The sequence below is a fragment of the Theropithecus gelada genome, chromosome 9, assembly GCF_003255815.1.
Source record: "Theropithecus gelada isolate Dixy chromosome 9, Tgel_1.0, whole genome shotgun sequence".
Classification (NCBI taxonomy): Eukaryota; Metazoa; Chordata; class Mammalia; order Primates; family Cercopithecidae; genus Theropithecus; species Theropithecus gelada.
Window position 1 is genome coordinate 45,231,133 of NC_037677.1, and position 19,517 is coordinate 45,250,649.

The 19,517-nt window shown below is 49.1% G+C and overlaps 1 protein-coding gene across 8 annotated transcripts in view; it reads left to right on the forward strand.

Moving 5' to 3' along the window:
• ARHGAP22 (Rho GTPase activating protein 22) overlaps positions 1-19,517 on the forward strand; it is a 209,421-nt gene that overhangs the window by 43,668 nt on the left and 146,236 nt on the right. For 4 of the 8 annotated variants that reach the window (XM_025397718.1, XM_025397720.1, XM_025397721.1 and 1 more), the window contains exon 1: positions 6,986-7,354. The exons of the other annotated variants lie outside the window; for them this stretch is intronic. In XM_025397718.1, the coding sequence (XP_025253503.1) occupies positions 7,321-7,354 (34 nt within the window). In that variant the 5' untranslated portion in view covers positions 6,986-7,320. Of the gene's footprint in view, positions 1-6,985; positions 7,355-19,517 lie in introns of those variants that run through there. 8 annotated transcript variants of the gene reach the window in all.

Genomic DNA, 19,517 nt, shown 5'->3' on the forward strand with positions numbered 1-19,517 from the left:
AATCCTGGCATTTTGGGAGGCCAAGGCGGGCAGATCATGAGGTCAGGAGTTCAAGGCCAGCCTGGCTAACATAGTAAAATGCTCTCTACTAAAAATACAAAAATTAGCTGTGTGTGGTGGCACGCACCTGTAGTCCCAGCTACTGAGGAGGCTGAGGCAGAAGAATTGCTTGAACCCAGGAGGCGGAGGTTGCAGTGAGCTGAGACCGCACCATTGTATTCCAGCCTGGGTGACAGAGCGAGACTCCATCTCAAAAAAAAAGAAAAAAGGAAAGGAAAGGAAAGGAAAAAAAGGAAAAAGAAAAGAAAAGAAAAGAAAGCAGGAGGAAGTTACAGGAGGGATCAAGGGTGTGGCATCTGTGCAGAAGAGAGGGGCAGGGAGGAATTTGACTGTGGTGAGAGGTGTGAGCAATGAGAGAAGGCGCCTGGGAAATTTCCACTCTTTCCATCTGTTCCAATCCCTGCCTTAACACAGCAAGCAGGTATTTTTACAAGGGAGAAGGCTTGTTTTTCAATAATGCAAAGCTGATCACAATGGTGATTTATCGTTTTCTAAAATCTGACTCTTTACCTAAGTTTCAGGGAAGGGAATCATTTCAGACCCGCTTCCTTGTTGGTACCATTGTGGAAGGGCAGGGGTTGCCTTTGGAGCCTGGGCAGCTGATGCAGTGACCGCCCCCTTCTTTTCTAGGAAGGGAGGCGGCTTTTGGGAATCTCAGTGCATCATGTTCCCAGGACCTAGAAACAGAACTGCCATAAAGCGAGGACACGTTTCACTCTTTCATCTCAGCCTCTGACTCCTGGAAGCAGGGACCCTGCCTAGCCCAGGGTGTTAGGCCTGGTAAGCTAGGGTCCTCCCAAAGCCGCTTCCCAAGGTACCCTGTGAGAACCCAGCACTCAAAGGCAGGGCCTGTGCTACTATCAGTCCTATACTCACTCTAATAGAAGCTTCCCCTTGTGAAAAACCCACAGACTTCACAGCTGAATAAATTCTTTATGTGAAAGTTGCTCAATTCAACGGGGAGCCCAGATAGTTGTCCAAGTGGATCAAAGAGTCCTAGGTGAGTAGTATTTCCCTGAATCCAACATTTACAGAGGCTTAAAATTGAGTCTGCAAGCTCTAAAGCCCAAGTGTGGTAGGCATGGAACTAAGCTGCTCTGAACCTGTTTCCGAAAAGGACTCACTGCCCAACTGCAGGAGTGAAGTCAGCTGACAGCTGCTAGCTGTTAGCTCTTTTAGGGTGAGGCTTAGCTTTCCAGCCAACTTCACTCTCTTCCTGGGTGGCTCCAAGCCAATGACTGCACAAGTCCTGGCCACCTCCGCCCAAAGCCAGGCCCCTCCAGTGGGTCATGTGCTCGGAGTGCCAGTTGGGCTGGCAGCAATACTGTCAGGTGTGCAGTGTGCTCTGATACCTTCCTCCCTGTCTCTGCTTCCCTCCTTTTCTGGGCAAAATATTAATCCCTAAAAAAACTCTTATCTCAGCATCTGCCACTGGAACCCAGCTGAGGCACCACTCATTCATCTATTCAGCACACACTATGCAACCTCTGACTTAGCTGTTGCAAAGTTAAAGGTAATGTGTGACAAGTGCTACAACAGTGGTTGGAACAAAAGGTTATGGTTATGGTGTCTGAGCCAATGCAGTGCCTCTAAGCCACCTTTCTCACAGACCAGGGCTGAACAACTCTAGAAATCATGCCCAAGGGTACAGGTTGCAATCCAGGGGCTTCCCAAGCAAAGCCTCTCTGCTCCAGTCTGAATTCTCTTGCTCCGTATATCTGGGTGGTTTCCTAGTGCCTAATTCTGTGTCTGTCCTTCTGTCCAGGATCCCAAGACAACAAAGACCCCAGATAGGTAGAAGTCCAGGTTTTACACCCCTTCTGGGGTCCTGGGCTGTCAAAGGGAGGGTATGCCATGGATGCAGGGTATGGGCAAAACTGAAACTAAAAGCCAAGGCAAGGGGACAGAGATGGTGGAGCCAAAGGGCAGAGACAGACTTTAGGCCCAAGGCAGCAGAGCTGAAGCCAGGAACAGTGGGTGGAGAGAAAGGCCATTACCTCTATGACAGAGCAGCCTGCAGTGCCCAAGTGCCCAACGGCAAGATGACCAAGGACAGGCTTACAGTACAAGCAGGGCAAGGCCACCAAAGTGGCACAAAAGTTCAACTTTGATGAATCCCACACAGTTTCCCAATTTAAATATCTAGGAAGAATATTTTTTAATTCAGCATATGATAGGTTTTATATGTAGATGATATTCAAATTATGGATGAGGGGACAGGAAAAACTCATACTCCTCTAAAGATCTCACAACAGGCCTTGTAGAAGGTCCCCATGGCCTTGGGCATGGGTGATATGGGAAATGTTAAAGGTGCCGAACTCTAACCATAGAGCACTGAGCGAGGAGGTGGTGCTGGAACAAGGTCTAGAGGGATGCATCAGAGTTCAGAAGGCAAAAAAGGGCAGGCAGAGTGGAGTGTGTATCCAGTGAGAATGTTGGCTATAGTAATGAAGAGGACCAACTATGAAATGACTCGATACAGTATAAGTTAATTTCTCTTTCTCTCAAGATGTTTCTGGGTTGACAGTGAGGGCTTGGCTCCATGCAGTCATTCAGGGCCCCAGACGGCAGGGATTCTACCATATTCTATATAGGAATTTCAAAGTGATCCTATCCCAGTCAACCAGGAAAGAGAAATGAGCTTAGAAGGGTGGCAAGAGAAGGAGTCCTGGAAGCCAGGCCTAGAAGTAACCACATCACTTCTGCTCATGTATAATGGCCAGGATGCAGTCACACCTAATGGCAAGGATGCTGGAAATGTAGAACATCTGTGTGTTCCCGGGAAGAAGGGGAGAACAGATTCAGGTGGAGAGTTGGTATCCTTTGCCTAGAACAGGGAGTCTACAGTGACTGGGGCAGACAGAGTGAATGTGGTGGAAACGGGCCAGAGGTGTGCTGACAAATGCTTAACAACCAGCTCTGTAGAAGAAAAACAAAACAAAACAAAACATTTAAGCTCTGATTTACTGCATTTGCTGGTTTTCTTGGTGTAAATACTCCCACAACATTCAATTTCAAACTACCAGCATGATGTCACTGAACATTAGAGTTGAAAAGAGATGAATGGCAGCAACCCAATATATATTATCCACCATGTAGAAACAATAGATGTCAATTACCTTAAGAATAATAAAATGTAGTAAAATGATTTGGAAATTACGAGTTTTTAGTGCTTGTTATCTTTGTCTTAAATAGTTTATTTAATTATAAGTTTATATATATTAATTTCTAATGACACTCTTGCTAAACAACTGGCTTACAAAACTCCTCAAAATGTAACAATCAGTTATGTCATTGGTACTCTCTAGCTGGTCCAGCCCACTACTGGGATAGACAGAAGGAGAAACCAAAGCATGAGGGTGGGAGCTGCCCACGAAGACCCCGAGTGACACACAAGGGAGCTGCGGCATCAGCCTCCTGGCAGCAGGAACAGAGAGCGTGCTAAGCAGGCAGGCTGGGGACCCAGGTGCTGGTGACCCCTGCGCAGGCATCACAAAGCCAGAGTAGCATTGTTTCTCTCCTCTGCCTCCAGAAGGGCTTACTCTGGTCCTCCATGCAGCTTCTGGAACAGGGGAAGCAGGGCTCTGCTATCTATACGTCGCCTTTGTGCAAATTAGAGGAAAGCTCCCGCTTCCAGCTGCACAGGTCCCCACCTCCCCGTGCTGGAACACATGGCTTTGCCAATGGAGCCCAAATTCAGCCTCCTTACCTCCCTCTACTGGACACCTTTGTGCAGTGCACAGACTATCCAACAGCACCTGTGCCTCTGCATGGAGTTGTCTCAAGGTGGGGCTTCGGACAGATGCCCTTTCCACTTTTCGACCAGGAGATTTATTGGCAGATGTGCCTCTCCCTGAGAAGAATCTCCCTCAGGATGGCAGCCGGCAAACACCCCAAATGCAGTAGTCTTCTAAAGCCGTGGTTCTCAACCCTGGCTGAATCCCTAGAGGAGCTTTTACAGCTCCCAATGACAATAAACCCTCCAGACTAGTTAAATCAGAGCCACTGATGGTGGGACATGGGAATTCACTGTCAGAGCTCCCTAATATGTAGCCAAGGTTAGGAACTACTGTTTTGAAGGCATCCTGGCTCCGGGCCAGTTGATGCTGATTGGCAGCCATCCCACCAACAGGTGTGCATTTCAATAGATGCCTTCTGGGGAGTTCTGTCCATTCAGCGCTCTCCATATATCCTTCAGCTCCTGTCCCTGAACAGCCCTTAGAAAATACTGAATGATTCAAGGCAGGAAACCAGGTGAAGGCAGACCCAGGACCACTGCTGTTAAAGGGCAGCACCGTTTAGGCAGTCACAGGGCAGTGGAGAGGGAGGCATCTCTCTGTCGCCACTGCTAAGCTAGACCTGTGTCTCCCACTCCTTGGTCTTGGTGTCCCACTTATAATTGAGAAGACTAGGGCTGGTTCTTCAAATAAAAGCTTATAGGATGTCACATGTTCAACAGATCCCTTTGCCCTGCCCTTGTCCCCACTCCATCCTCCCACAAGCCACCCAAGAGGAAGTGGGAGGCTCCCAGGGCCCTGCGGATCAGGGCTGGTAAACTTCAGGATGGAGGGGCTCCAATTCCTGCCTCTATGGACCCTTCATCTCAGGAAGTACTGAGAGCACAGTCTGAGGGTGGAGGGGAGAAATGAGCTACTTTGCCCACCTGCCCCATTCCCCCAGCCTTCTCAGATGCAGAATCCAGATCAGCTCCTGCCCTTTTCCCAGCCTGACTTCTGGGTGTGAGCCCAGAGCCTGTGGTTTTGTCCACTTCCAGGTCTGATCCCCAGAAAAGCAGGCGAGTGAACACAGTGACTTAATATCATCAGGGAAAACAGCTGCACAGGAAAAGCTCCTGGGGGTGGTTTCTTAACCAAAACAAGCGTGAGTGGACCCAGACTAAGTCTCAGGGCATTTCCTTGCCTCTGACTTGGATAAAGTGGTCCAGGCTGCATTACTCACAAATGGCTTCCTGATTGCTCAAGACATTGTCACAGGCCACAGGACTTGCCCTGTGACCCTGGTGTTGACATGAGATTTTCTAGCTTGATATTCTCCCTACTCCTCCTGGGTGGTCCGTGTCCCAACCAGGGCTTGTACCTGGCCTTAAAGGAAAAGGAGGTCAGTTCTGTCATTCAGTGGTGTTTCTTGGATCTGCCCATCAAGCCAGAATTTCCTGTGAGGCTTCTGGCCTGAGTCAGCCTGGGGCTCAGGGAGGGCATACAAGAGGGGCAGTCCAGGGACACAGATAAGGACCCAGGGGAAGTGCTTAGCGGCTCATTCTGCTGGTGGAATCAGGAGAATTTCATTGGGGAATTGCCCAAAGAAGGACAAGGCAATGTGAGGAAGGGCATTCCGGAAAGAGGGAGCTACACGTGCAAAGACACGGAGGCACAGAAGAGCAGGGGCTGCACATGCAATAACAGGAATACACAGGAGCGGGGCATGTGCAAAGTCAATGGGGCACACAGGAGCAGGCGCTGTATGTGCATATGGTTGTATAGCACATCAGCAAGAGATAGGTCAGAGAGGAGGCCATGGATGCTACCATGAAAGAACCTGGAATGTTATGCCAAGGTACTCATTCATCCCTCTGAGGAGCAACTGAAGACCAGAACAAGTGACTTGATGCTGATTAAGACAGCTTTGTCTCCAGGGACTCCACCTTCTCCCACCAGCTCGGCCATGCGGCTCACCACATCCTGATGAGTCTTCCTCCTTACTCTGCAGTCCTCCCCTCTCCACAGGACACACTCTTCCCTAGGGAGGATTGCCACAGTGATCTCCTGGTGGGCCCTCTCCCTCTCCAGCTGCTAAAGTTGATTACACACCAATAGGACCCTTGGGGATCTGTGAACATGGGGCACTTGAGGGAGTGGGGAGGGTCAGATGGAGGGCATGGCTATCTGAGCAGGGGAGGGCATTGTTCAAATCCCTCTTTGCCAGCTACTGAAAGGGTCACACAATCCTCAGGCCCAAATGGCCAGACCCACGCTCAGATGCCTAAGAAGATACACGGAGTGATTATCAGGGGCACAGAGGCAGGTCACCGTTCAGCAAGTTCATTGGGGGCTCAAGCCAGGAGCTGTTACCATGCAGTGATGGGAATAGGGTGGAGAGGCTGGCATCACAGAGCAACAGGAGCCGTAGACACAGCCCTGGGCTCCGGTGCCCGCCCTGCCGCTCAGTACTGTATGACTTTGGGCAGGTGATTCAACCTTGCTGTGCCTTGTTTTCCACATTTGAAATGCTATATATATAACACCTGCCTCAGGAGTTTGAGAGTTAAATGAGGTATTGAATGTAAAGCACCAGCCTCAGTGCCTGACTCGTAGTAGGTGCCTAATAAATGGTAGCTATTGTTATGATTGCATTCCTTGGGTAATTTTTAGCATCTTGAGGCTGGATTCCGCTCCTCACAAAGCCCCCGTATGCACCCTTTAAAATTATGCCAGTATCAAACAGAAACATAGCAATTAGCAGAGATTCACTATTCAATTCAGATATTCCTATGTGAAGAGCCCTGAGTTAAGTGCTTCCTGGCTTCTTATTACTGTCACCTTACTAAGGAGGCATAAATAGTATCCCTAACAGGCATCTTCCTGCTGGGAGTCTCCTGAGGAGTTTACATTGCCAGGCTGCTTGCTCCTTCCCAGACACACCCAACTTTCAACACTTAAAACAGTGAGCTCATAAGCGGGTCCCCGTGGGCTGGGCCCTGCGTGGGGGTCTCGGCTACTCTCTCACCAAAGCGCTCTCCCACCCGGGCTCGGGAGGGAGTGCGGCTCCTAGGCGGCGACAGAAAGGCGCATTTCCTCCAGCCTCAGCAGAGAAGGGCCGGAACCCCAGTACCCTCTCCCGGGCCAGGACCGCGCCGGGCGTCTCCGGCTGACCCCGCCCCTCTCGGCCCCGCCCCGCCCCCGCGCTCAGCTTGGACAGCCACGCGTGCGCCCAGGCCAGGCAGAGGAACTGCCCCGCCCTGGTCCAGTGATTGATCAGCAGTGATTACTGAGGCTTTAATGGTCCGCTTGGATGGGAATTAATTCTGGGATGGATAAATAATGCATCGAGCTTTATGTAGTCCAAGGCGAGCCGTCCGTCCGGAGCCGGGAGAGGTAGCCGAGGGAGCCTGACGGGTGACGCCAGCGGCCATGGGGGCCCGAGCGAGCAGGGCATGAGGGGCGACTGGGCGCGCGGACGAGCAAAAGCAAGTGGATGACAGCATGATCGGCCCCGCGGGGCTGGCCGGACGGCTGCAAGAACATGCTGAGCCCAAAGACCAGGCAGGCCAGGAGGGGTAAGTCCAACTTTCTGGGGTTTTCTGGGCACCGCACATGCCTCTTGGCAAATGTGCGCGGACACTTGGCCAGCTGTCACGCCGTGTGTCACATGGGACGGGTGTTCTGGGACCATTGCCGCTGAACAGTGAGCATCCTCCTAAGGAAGTGCCCTTCCTCCCGAAACTCCTGGGCTGCGTGGGGACCCGACCTGAAGTTGCAAAAGGGCGGTGGCCGGCTTAGTGTCCAGTGGGTATGCACACTTCGCCCCACATTCCACATTTTGCAGAGGCCCTCGGTCGCTCCAGGTGACCTGGTGGCAACTTTAAGGAAACTTTGCCTCTTTACTGAGAAGGAAATGCCCAAGATTTGCCCTGTGGCCAACACAGAAGCACCACTTACCAGGGAAGGCAATGCCCTGGCTTCTAGAGACAGCTGGGTGCAAGCGAGGGTCTTCATCCCTGCTGTTGTGCGGGCAGCATTTCCTCAAGCAGGCCAGGAGCAGGCAGGCTTTCCTGCCAGGAGAACACCCAGACAGCTGCAGGGCCTGGGGCAGGACAGGTGGATGGGGGAGCAGACTCAGACCAGCAAGAGATGGGAGTCAGGAGAGTCCAGGACTGCGCTAGTCAGCTTGTGTCCAGCCAGCGACCCAGCACAGTGACCTGAAGACTTGGCCACTGTATGGGGCTAGAGACAGCATCTCCATGGACAACAACTTCTTGGCCACGGAAAGTGTCATTTTGAATGAGAACATCTGTCTTTTACAAAAAATAGAATGTGTCTTTTCAGGTGGCCAGTATCTGGGAGACCTGAGCTCCTTTTGTAAACAATGAAGTGGAGGATGGGTCTTTGGAGGTGGATGGAGCATTTGCCTGGGAGCTTGGAAACAGTTTGTGTCTCACCAGGTGTTTGCAGCTGGGAGCCTCCAGCCTTCTGTGGATTCACAGGGAACACACCCATCTTATTAGCACCTTGCAAGCGCTCGAATGATTTTCCTGGATGGGACCGGCCTTCCAGTGTGTTCCACAGCCATCAGAACCCCTCTGTGGGGTGCTTTTGGATGGGCTGAAACCTGTGTACCCCAGTGGGCAAAGGAGGACCTTGCATGGATCTGCTGAGGAGGGGGCAAGTCTGGTGATGACCCAAGGGATAGGACAGGCCAGAAGCCTCTGTGAGAGCTTAGTTCCACCCTCCCACTCCTGTGTAATGAGCTGGCCACTGGCTACATGTGGCTACTAAGCACTTGGCATGTCACTAGACCAAACTGAGAGAAAGACATACCAAATTTTGATGATTTAGTACAAAAAAAAGTACAATATCTCATTAATAATTATTTTACTGAAATGACAACATTTTGGGTATATTGGGTTAAATAAAATCCATTATTAAAATTAATTTTACCTGTTTTACATTATTTTACTATAGCTGCTAGAACATTTACAAGTACATATGTGACTCATATTGTATTTCTTATATTTCTATTGGACAGTGCTGGTAAGAGACCAGTGCTTCAGCAAAGGGGCTTACAGGCAGCCTGTCTTTGAAATCCAAGGTTTCTCATAAATGTTTGTTTTAAGTCAATAGTTCTCAACCAGGAGCAATTTGCACCCCCTAGGGAACATTTGGCATTGTTTGGAGTATTTTTGGTTATTCCAACTGAGGGGTGCTACTGGCATCTAGTGCATATAGGCCAGCCATATGGCCCTCTTCCAGTTCTCAGTGTTCTATGAACCTTCTACCATGGGGCTTTTGCACATCCTTCTTTCCCCTGGAATGCCTCCTACATTCACATTTGCACACATGCAAGCATGTATGTGTGTGCACATGCATTCATGCATGCAAACATACACACACACACCACCCTTAATTCCTATTCACTCTCTAGTTATAGTATAGTTCAAGTGTTGCCAGCCAAGGAAGTCTTCCCACACACCCCAGTCTAGGCTGGATCCTCTGCGCCAGCTCTCCTTTTCTTTATGGTATTTACCATAGGTTGCAGCTGTATACTCCTGAGTGTGACTGTTTGGTGAATAACTGTCACTTGCATGCTCCATGAGCTCCGTGAGAGCAGGAACCATTTCTGTTTGGGGGCATCATTATGCCCCGAATGCCAGGTACCAGGTGGACACTCAACCTGTGTTTTTTGAATGGATGAATAGCTGGATAGAGGAGAAAGCATTTGCCTGGGTGGCTGGAGCACTGTCTCTACCCTAGCTGGCCTGGTACTTAGGAAATTTGACCTCGCCTTTCACTGACTCATATGTTGCAAATATTTTCCTAATTTGTTGCTTGCCCTTTATTTTTATATTAGAGTGGGGTTTTTTCTAGATTTACATGTTTTTAACTTGTATACATTTTCCTTTCAGAATTTCTGTCTTTGTTTGCAGTGTTTCAAAATAAAATTGATGTTGCTATTAAGGAGGCTCCTTCTTTTAAAGGAAATCATCAGACTGATGGGCAAAGTTACAGGAGCTCTCACCATCTCCCGTAGCAGGAGTGTCAATGTCTTAGGAGTCTTGATGAATGTTCAGAGCCTGGTCAATACTTTGGGGGTGGGGAGAGAAAGCTCTATTAGTGTGATGAAGTGACTTCAATGGCCTTATTCATGTGATTGTCCCACAAGAAAGTAAACTAACATTTATGGTGTACCCATGCTCCAGGCACTTTTGTTGTACCTCATTTAATTCTCATAACTACACTCTAATGTGATATCATTGTTACCATTTTGATAGATGTAGAAGAATCATGGTTGCCCAGCCAATAAATGTGGGATGTAAATTTGTCTGTCCAATGCTAAGGCCTCTGCCTTCTCCCTAACCCAACACTATCTGAAGACCACTGCACCTGGCCCTGTACATCTCCATGACAGCTATAGGTTCTTTCAGTGATAAAATGCAATGATATTTTTAAGAAGGTGCATCTAAACACATGGAGATTAGATTTAGACAACTGATAGAATGTTTAAGGTTGGATTATTGATACCTAGCAGAAAACTAAGCAAATAAAAAAGCAAGGCAATTATGAACTCCAGGGAAAACAAAAGTGATTAATGAAAGAAAAATTATTATCATATACGACATACCTCAAGTGGGACTAGCAATTAAATGGTGCTAATAATGGAAATTCTGTTGTTAATCTAACCAAAATGATAATATAACTATATTGGGAGGGTGGAGTGGGTGCTTACGGATGGTGGGGAAAAGGGAGTAAAAGAAACAAAATCTTCATCTTTTATAGTAAGAAGTTAATAAATAACACTTAAAAGGAAAAAATCAAGAAGTGGCAATAAATAAATACTATCTGGAAACATAGAAGTGATACCAAAAGAACCAATGACAAAGGTTGAAAGTGGCTGCCTCTGTGAGGTGGGGAATGGAAGTAAAGGGATAGGACACTGCTGGGTTTTGCCCCAAGACTGTAGGACTACTTGAAAAGTGGTTAGGGAATGACAGCCCAGAGGTCAACTGACCTCATACCTGCTCAGACTGGGGGATCCTTCAGATCCCTGGAAGATTCTGCCCTTTAGGGACACTCATAGGGTTAGCAGTCCTCCTCAGATTGCTTAGTTATGAATGTTGTGGCTTCCAGGATATGCCCTTGGCCATGCCATGATGCCCCTGCCCAGGCTTGTCAGATACCATGAAGGCTCCCTATGAGAGTCCTCACCACCTTCATGGCCCTGAGAGTGAAGCAGTTAAGGAACAGTCACCTAATTAGGTGACACAGCATCTGACTTTGCCTAATTCAGAGAGAGGACGGAGGTCTAGCAGAGTGGTCAGTAAGGTATGCTGAGGAAGGGGCATATTAGAACCGCTCATGGAGGGGTGCATCCAGGTTGTGGGCTGGAGCTTAGCCAGGGACAGGAGGCCTCAGAGGAGCCTGCTCTGGAGAAGAAGGGCCAAAGGGAACTCACCCAGCAGTCTCTACTTCCAGGCCAGGCCCTGGCACCGCTGTTTGTAGCTGACACGTTCTGTGACAGCAGAGGTGCCCAAGCCTGGACATCCTCTGCCACTAGCCAGGTGTTCCACCCCATGGAAAGGACCAAGCTGTCTCTTGTCAGTCCCTTCTAAAAATTTGCTCAGAAGTGAAATGAAGTTACAGAGGCCCTCAGATCAGCAAAGGGTCCAGGACAAATCCAGGGGAACCTGATTAGAGGAAATAAAAGTTTCCAGTTTGGGGATCTTTGAACAAGAGTGGCCTCAAATCACATTGCAGCCTGATTTTTTTTTTTTTTTTGAAAACTCTTCTAGGATTTTCATTGTTTATGTCTAAAAATTTTAAGATTTTCTTATCGAGGCATAATTTACAGAGTAAAATGCACAAATCTTAAGTGTTCTCTCAGTGACCAGCCTGAAGATCAAGATATAAAGCAGTTTCCTTAAGCCTAGGAGGTTTTCTCCTATGTCTTCCCAGTCACCCCGACCCTTCTCCTAACCAGAGCGACACCTTTCTGATTTCTAGCACCCTACAGTGATCTTACCTATTCTTCAATTTTATATAAATGCAATCAAGGATATGACTTTCCACTACTCATACATTAAAGGCCACAAACTGTCCTTTCACTTTCCTCTTTAAGGAAGGAAGGAAAGTGAGAGAATCTCTATTGAGTGTTTAGAATGTGCCGGATGCAAGCTGGACCTTGCGTTACATGTAAATGTCCTATTTTAATCTTTACACCAACTCTGTGAGACAAGGGAGAAAATAGAGGCAGAGTAATATAAGTAAAATGCTCAAAACTGCACCACTAATAAGAGCAGAAGCAGCTTAAACACAAGACTCAGGTCTGAGAAGCCTCCCTCCCAAATCTAGTGCTGCACAGAGGCAGATGGAGGCTGATGTGTCAGTGAGCAGCTCATGCCCCCAGCGATGCCAGCAATACAAAGCTGTCAAATCCTGTCCAACCCTCACAAGCACCTGTCTCCATGGCAGGCACACACAATGCTATCACTAGGTGCGGGGGCCAAAATGAAAGTGGAGACAGGCCACCCACTCTGTCCTGGCCTGCCCCAGATTTGTTCCCCTGAAAGTCAGCCTGGCCCAGCAGCAGGCTAGTGGGAAAGGGGAGGAGAATTGGGATTTTATGGGACACAGAGCAGTGGGCATCCTGTGGAGTTAGCTCTCGCCAGGCGTGCCAGGTGTTAGCCATGGTTGCAAAGGTGTGTGGTGAGCTCAGATGGGCTTGGTCCCTGCCACCTAGTGATGTTGAGGAATCCCAGATTTGGCTGCTGTTTTACTTCAACTCCCATATTTCTGAGAAAAAAAGATTGGCTATTCCAAATGCTGCAGCCTCAGATAGCTTCCCCTCCCTGATTTAACTCTTCATGTGCTTACCAAGTGCTTAAAATCGCAACAACCACACTAATGCCTGTTGAGCTCATGGGACACTCTGTCAAGCAAGCACAGCACATGAAATGACTTTATTTGTGTCCTCCAATGTCCCCACCTGGCAGGCCCTGGGTTAACTCTGGGTATACCTGGATAGAGGTGCCCTAGGGTCAATTTTGTTTGCAACATAGAAGACCAGGTCAACATTTCTAGGTCCATGGTAGCTGGCTGTGACCTATCTCTCTGAAAGCATGCTTCCTAGTTTGTCCCTCACTTTAGAATGTCACATCCTGTGTGGCTTGGAGCCCTGTTGGAACTTCCGGTTTGAAGTCCTGTTGCACCTGTCATGTGCAGGCACATGCATTATCTCCCTTCATCCTCAAAAGATTCCCATTGAGAAAAAGACCACTGTTGCCCCATTTTTCAGATAAGGATTTTCAGGTAAGGAAATTGAGTCCCAGAAAGGATAAAGAACTTGCCAGCCAGGAAGGGTACCCAACCAGGAAGGTGCACTGCTGGGATCCAGAACCCAAAGGCTTCTGAACATATAGTGCATGCCTTCATATTTACATGCCAGGCTCAGATCCAGGCAGCAAGAGAGAAGAGCCATCCCAGGTTGTGAAAGCCTCTGTGCTAAGGCCCAGAGGCGGCAACCTGGGGCAAGCAGTGTGCCTCTATGGTGGCTGCAATGCAGGAAGGCAGGGAGAGGACAAGGTGATGTAAGGGAATGAGCCTGTCCCACGTCCAGGTAGGGTTTTAGACAATGGAGTGGTGTGCCTGGCCGGAGCCTTAGGCAGGCCTTATGCAGGCTGCAGTGGGGGCAGCAGGTGCACAGGGAGTGGCCCTGAGGGCAAGGAGAGAGGGTAAATGCTAGTGAAAGCAATGGTGTTTCCCATCTGCCACCTGCAGAGAAGGAGAGGGAGACACAGGGGCCTTTGTTGAAGCAGATCTATGGAGAGCTGGGTTCCTCTGCTTCCAGACACTCTTCCCCCAGTGCCAGCTGTGCGCTGGGCAGCAGCTGGCACCTCCCCACCCTGCAGAGTTTGTAAGTACCAGAGTGTTTCAACACCACAAGCTGAGAACAAACACTCCTAGCCACCACCCTCCAACCAGCCCTTAGGCCACCAGTCCATCTGCTGCTGCCTGAGGTTCATGCCAGGAGATGAAGGTGGCTGTTTGTACCCAGAAGAGGGGAACTGTGAACTCAAGCCTCTTCCCCCACCAACCCTCATGTTCTCCTTCTTCCCATACAACTCCGACCAACTGATGGGAAAAGAGAATTTCTCTTCCCATGGAAGATGTTAGACATCCATAAGTGCCCCCACCTGACCAGTGCTCTTAGACACTCAGAACACACAATGCTGCTCGGTGCTGGGCTGGAGGAGCTCCAAGCTGGCCTTGTAGCCCCAGACAGCTGGAGAACTAGCCATGACCTTACTGTTTGAAGATAGGGATAAGTGATTTATTTGCAAGACAGGCCTGAACTGAGTTAGGCATGGGCCAAGAGGCCACCTTGGACTCCACTGTCCAAGGCAGCAAGGCAGTCTGGACCCTGCCCTGATTCTGCTGAAATCCTCACCAGCCCCCATGATTACTTAACCAAGGGTAGAGAATGTATTGATCGAAGCTAATGGCTCATAGGCAGGCAGAAAATGAAATTTATAATCAACATGCAATTATATTGATTTTACCGATCCCAGGCTCTTGGTGAATGGCCTGCTTATCTGAACAGAGCAGAAACAGCAGGCATCTGGGGTCCTGGGCCATCAGCCCCTGAACAAAGTTCAGAAGAGAGGAGAGAGCCTTCCAAGGGGCACAGCCCACGGGAGCAAGAAGCAGGGCCAACACTGTTCACTCAGCACTTCACTGCTCTCAAAGAAAATTGCTCATTCATTCCATCCTCACCACTGTCTAGGAAGCAGCAGGATCCGTATCTGGCCCCCATTTATAGATAGAAACCTGAGGCTCTAAGAGGGTAAAGGGCCTCAGGACTCGGAATCCTGTGCATCTTCCATGACCTCCCACTGCCTCTCCATACCCACTGCTAAGCTACAGTTTCGCTTTTCCATTTTCCTGCTTGCTGCTTCTCTGATTATGGACTGAGAATCAGTAATCTCATGCCCTTTAGTTTTTCCTGTGTGGAAACAAGCCGTGGGTAGGAGAATCCTGTTGGCAGATTTCTCCCAACCCAAGCGGATCATCTACAGAGGCACAAAGTCTCTTGGATTTGATGAGTTCTCATCCTCTTCAGACTTGAGGATTCCTGTCTCACATTCACAGACATGAGATACATGTTTATGAAGGAGAGGTACCTGTCCAGCCAGAGGTGTCAGCAAGGTCCCGGGGGTAGCATAAGGGATGGAAGTCAATCATTCGGCATTGAGAGCCTACCAGAAGGGTCTTCATACCTTAGGAAGTAACTGCACTGACACTGATGCTTCAAAAGTGAGTCAGGATTCACCAGCAGAGTCATGAGTCCAGGGAAAGGGAAAGGCAGACATACGGGGATGGAGGTGTGGCACAATGGTCCGTGCGGGACCTGTCAGCTTGGAGAGACCCAGGTGTGTGGTGTGAGAGGGAGGAAGCTGGGCACCGGCTCACAGAGGCCCTCCACATCACAGCCACATCAGACCCATGTCTCTGATGGCTAAGGCTGTAGCGAAAATTGTCTACACCCTAAAAAGGGGGCACGGTCTCTTCCAAGGAGCCACAGCAAGAGAGACCCCAGAATGGGTTGAAGGCAGCAGTTGGAAGAGGTCCAACAGGCTGCTCTTTCTCAGAGGGTGGGTTTTCATTAGTCTGGCAGGGACTTAAGATATGGTCTCTCCTAAGGCAGGAACGTGGGTCCTATGACATGAGTCAGGGTGGAAAACCTGGGAGTGGAGCCAGACTTCCTGGTCTGGACTCACCCTCTCACTCTCTGCATCTTCCTGTTCCCCTGCTGGGCACACTACACCCCTTACTGAGGCTCACCGCATTCATTTGTCCCTCCTCACCTCACCCAGGCTCCCTGCTCCCTCCAGCCAGCCCCACCCCAAGCCCAACTGCCTCGCTGCTGCTGCCTTCACACTCCCCTCTCCCTTTATATGTGACAGCAAGATCTGGTGTTGGGGCATCCGTCCCCCGTGAGCTCTGCCAGGGCAGGTGTGTGTCTTGTATCTCCATATGCAGTGGCTCTCGCAGGTGGGCATACAGGAGGCCCCATAATCTCAAGAATGGATAAATGAACACCAGATCCACTTGAATCTAGGGCTGCATCCTGCATGGAAGTAAAGAGCAAACACTTCGGGTGTCTCCTGGCTTCCCACCACCCTTGCTGAAGACCAGCCTCAGCTGAGCCAGGAGGCAGACCCAGGAAGCACTGATTAAAATAACTTTCAAGAATGCAATCTTTTATATTGATTTTTAAATCACTGAGGTATTCACTATGAAAAAAACTCCAAACTCTCTAATCTACCTAATCACTATTTAAAAATTAATATTTTCATTCCTGGGGGCAGGGATGGATAGGCTGTGCACTTTACTGGTTTTAGTTCTTCACGCCGAGGTGAGGCTCATTAGGAGGCCCTGGCTCATTCTCTAGACCTCTTAGATGGAGACCTAGGAACAAACAGGTGGCCAATTAGAGCTAGGCAGAATGCAAGTCACAAATTAAGCTGGGTGTAGTGGCTCATGCCTGTAATTCCAGCACTTTGGGAAGCCGAGGCAGGAGGATTGCTGAAGGCCAGGAGTTCGAGAGCAACCTGGGCAACATAGCAAGACCCCATCTCTACCAAAAAAAAAAAAATTAGCCAGGCATGGTCATACACACCTGTAATCTGACCTACTCAGAAGGCTGAGGTAGGAGAATCATCTGAACCTAGGAGTTTGAGCCAGCAGTGAGCTATGATCGTGCCACTTCACTTCAGCCTGGGTGACACAGCAAGACCCTATCTCAAAAATAAATAAATAAATAAAATTATACATACATATATATATAAACAAGTTTTTAAAAGTAGGGGCACTCAAGAACCATTAGGTAATAAATCATCTGATGCTCATGCAGAATTCCCAGGACAGTGTGGGACCCTGAAGGAGGTCCCCTTTGGCCTTGGCGGCAAATCGCATTAACTTTATGAAACCATCTCTTCCCACCCCTCCAGAGTGCCTCTTCCAATACCTCATCTCGCTCTCCTCAATCAGTCTGTTGGCCTCAATACTTACCCTTTAAATCAATTCAGCTCTGAGATCCATCTTGCTCTTTTCCCAGCCCGGCTTTAAAATCTCATTGACTTTTATAAATCAATTGCGTTTTAGCTCTCCTGTCCTGCAGCCACTTCTCCATGCTCTAGGGGCTGCACTCACAGAGCTGCAGATAGGAAATATCCCTGGCTTGCTGCAGGGCGCCTCACCCCAGGGAGCATCTCCAGAGCTGAGAGCCCAGCAGCTGCCCAAAGGCACACAAAGGCTGCCACAGTTTTTTCAAAAGGCCCTGAAAACAATCGAATATGTTCAGTGGGGATCTCCAAACCAAAGCAGACCCTGAGATAGTGATTCACATGCAGTAATCCATTAATGAGACCCTCAGGGGACACAGTTGGGGGATGGGGGAGGGGATCCGAAAGCAGGACATGAGCAAGGTCCTGTTACCCTTTCAGGTGTAACAGGAAAGGGAGGTCTCAGCCCAAGCCCCCAACTGAAGTGTGAAGTACACTCCTGTACCTAGCTAGAAATAAGGTTGATTAGGGATTTTCAAGCTCCTAGGTTGGGGGTTGGGGGGGTTGGATGATATAAAGTGCCTAGGAGCTGGGAGCTCCTAGGCACTCCCAGCCCTCCCAGTACATGGGCAAAACAGGCTCCAGTAGCCCAAGGCCAGTCTTCCAAAACCTGCCAGCAATCCTGAGAAACCACCACCCACCCCTGGGAAGACTGTTGGAAGGAGAGCACAGTTGGGGGTGGGGAGGGGAATAGACACAGGAAAAGGGATCCAAGAGAATTTGGGCAGAGCTTCGTCATGATCCATGTGATCTCAGAGAGCAATGTCTGAGCTTTGGCAGCTGCCAGGTGCTCTGTCAGTGCAGGGCTGGGCCCATGAGTGATCCACACACCCTCACTGAGCCCCTGGTTGGCAAGAGAGAGACAGGATGGAGGAGGCAGGCTGGAGTCCCAGGCTCACCCAAGCAGCTCACCTGCAGGGAGGGAACAGTGTGCTCACTCACAGTTCCCTGACGGTGGTCCCATGGAAGGACCACAGATGGGCTTGGTCCAGGCTTCCACCAGCATCCTGACCTGTTTGTTGTGAGCTGATCAGTGTTAGTCTCTCCCACTAACTCGGGAGCTCCATGCAGGCAGAGGCTCTGTCCTTCTTGCTTGTTGTGGTCCAGAGCCTAGTGTGATGCTTGTCTCAGATAAATACTCATAAGCATGTATCAAATAATGATCCTTTAATTGCTATTTTAGATGTCCTGTAAGGGGATCCAGCTCCACTCCAAAAGAGCTCTTTCATTTAAAACTTTTAATTGTAATTTATATAATCAAAAAATTCATTCCTTTCATGAAATGTACAATATAACAGCTCCGGGCTTCCCTTTAGGAACATTATCAACCGTTCTAGGCGGGATGTGTTCCTTCCAGACCTAACTGTGTACGATCACCAGCACCCACTGAGAATACATTGCAATGTCTTTTGTTTAGGATTTTTGTTTTTCTTTCCTTTTTATTTAAAGTGGTTCCTCCATATCCACAGTATCATGTTTGTAGTTTCAGTTACCCATGGACACCCACAGTCCAGAAATAAACAATTCAAAAGTTTTAAATTGTATGCTGTTCTGAGTAGCATGGTGGACTCTCCCGCTGTCCCACTCTGTCTTGCCCAGCACATGAATCCTCCCTTTGTCCAGCGTCTCCACACTGTCTAAGCTACCTGCCTGTTGTCACTTAGTAGCCATCTCAGCTATCAGATGCACTGTTGCTGTATCACAGTGCTTGTCGTCCAGTAACCCATACTTAATAATGGTTCCAGAGCACAAGAGTGTGGTGCCAATTTATTAATTAAATTTTGTCATAGATATGTATGTACAGGAAAAACTGTATACAGGGTTCAGTACTACCTGAAGTTCCAGGCATCCCCAGGGGATCTGGAACATCCACTGGGGGTCTAAGAACATATCCCCCCTTGGATAAGGGGAGACTACTGTAGTTTTATATTTTGCATATTGTTCTGCAACTAACTTTCTTCCATTTCTATAATATAATTGAAGTAAATGTTGAGGTAAAGCAGGAAGGAGAAATGGAGCGGTGGGGGATAGTTTCTAAAGAGTGGTAAGAGAGGCGTCGTTGAAAAAGTGATGTTTCAGTAAAGAGTGAAGGGGCTGAGAGAGGAACCCTAGGGCATCCAGGAGGGCCCAGTGAGCAGAGGGCATATGGCAGGTGTAGAGCCAGATGCTAGGCACATGTCTGCAGGAACAGCAGGGGACAGTGCGGCCAGGACAGGAGAGGACAAAGGAGGCCGAAAGGCCATGTGGCCGGTCCCCAGGACCCTTATAGGCCATAGTGTCGGATCTGACTGTTGCTCTGAGCGAGCTCAGAAGCCTGCAGGGTTTTCATAGGGAGAAACATGATCTAAGTCCCATGCTTAAGAACTCTTGTTGCCTGCCCTGTTTTGAAGAGGCTGCAGCAGTAACTCAGGTGAGAAACAAAGCAGCTGGGAGCAAGGAAGGTCTGAGGATGGGGTATTCACTGGCTGAGATTATTTCTCTTACGCTCTGAGAAATAAGTGAAACTATTCAGGTCACCCACCTGGCCCTAGCTCTGGCCGTCACAGGCTCTTGTGCAAGTCCATCGCTTCCATTGCCCACCCACCCCAGCCCCACCCTGCCC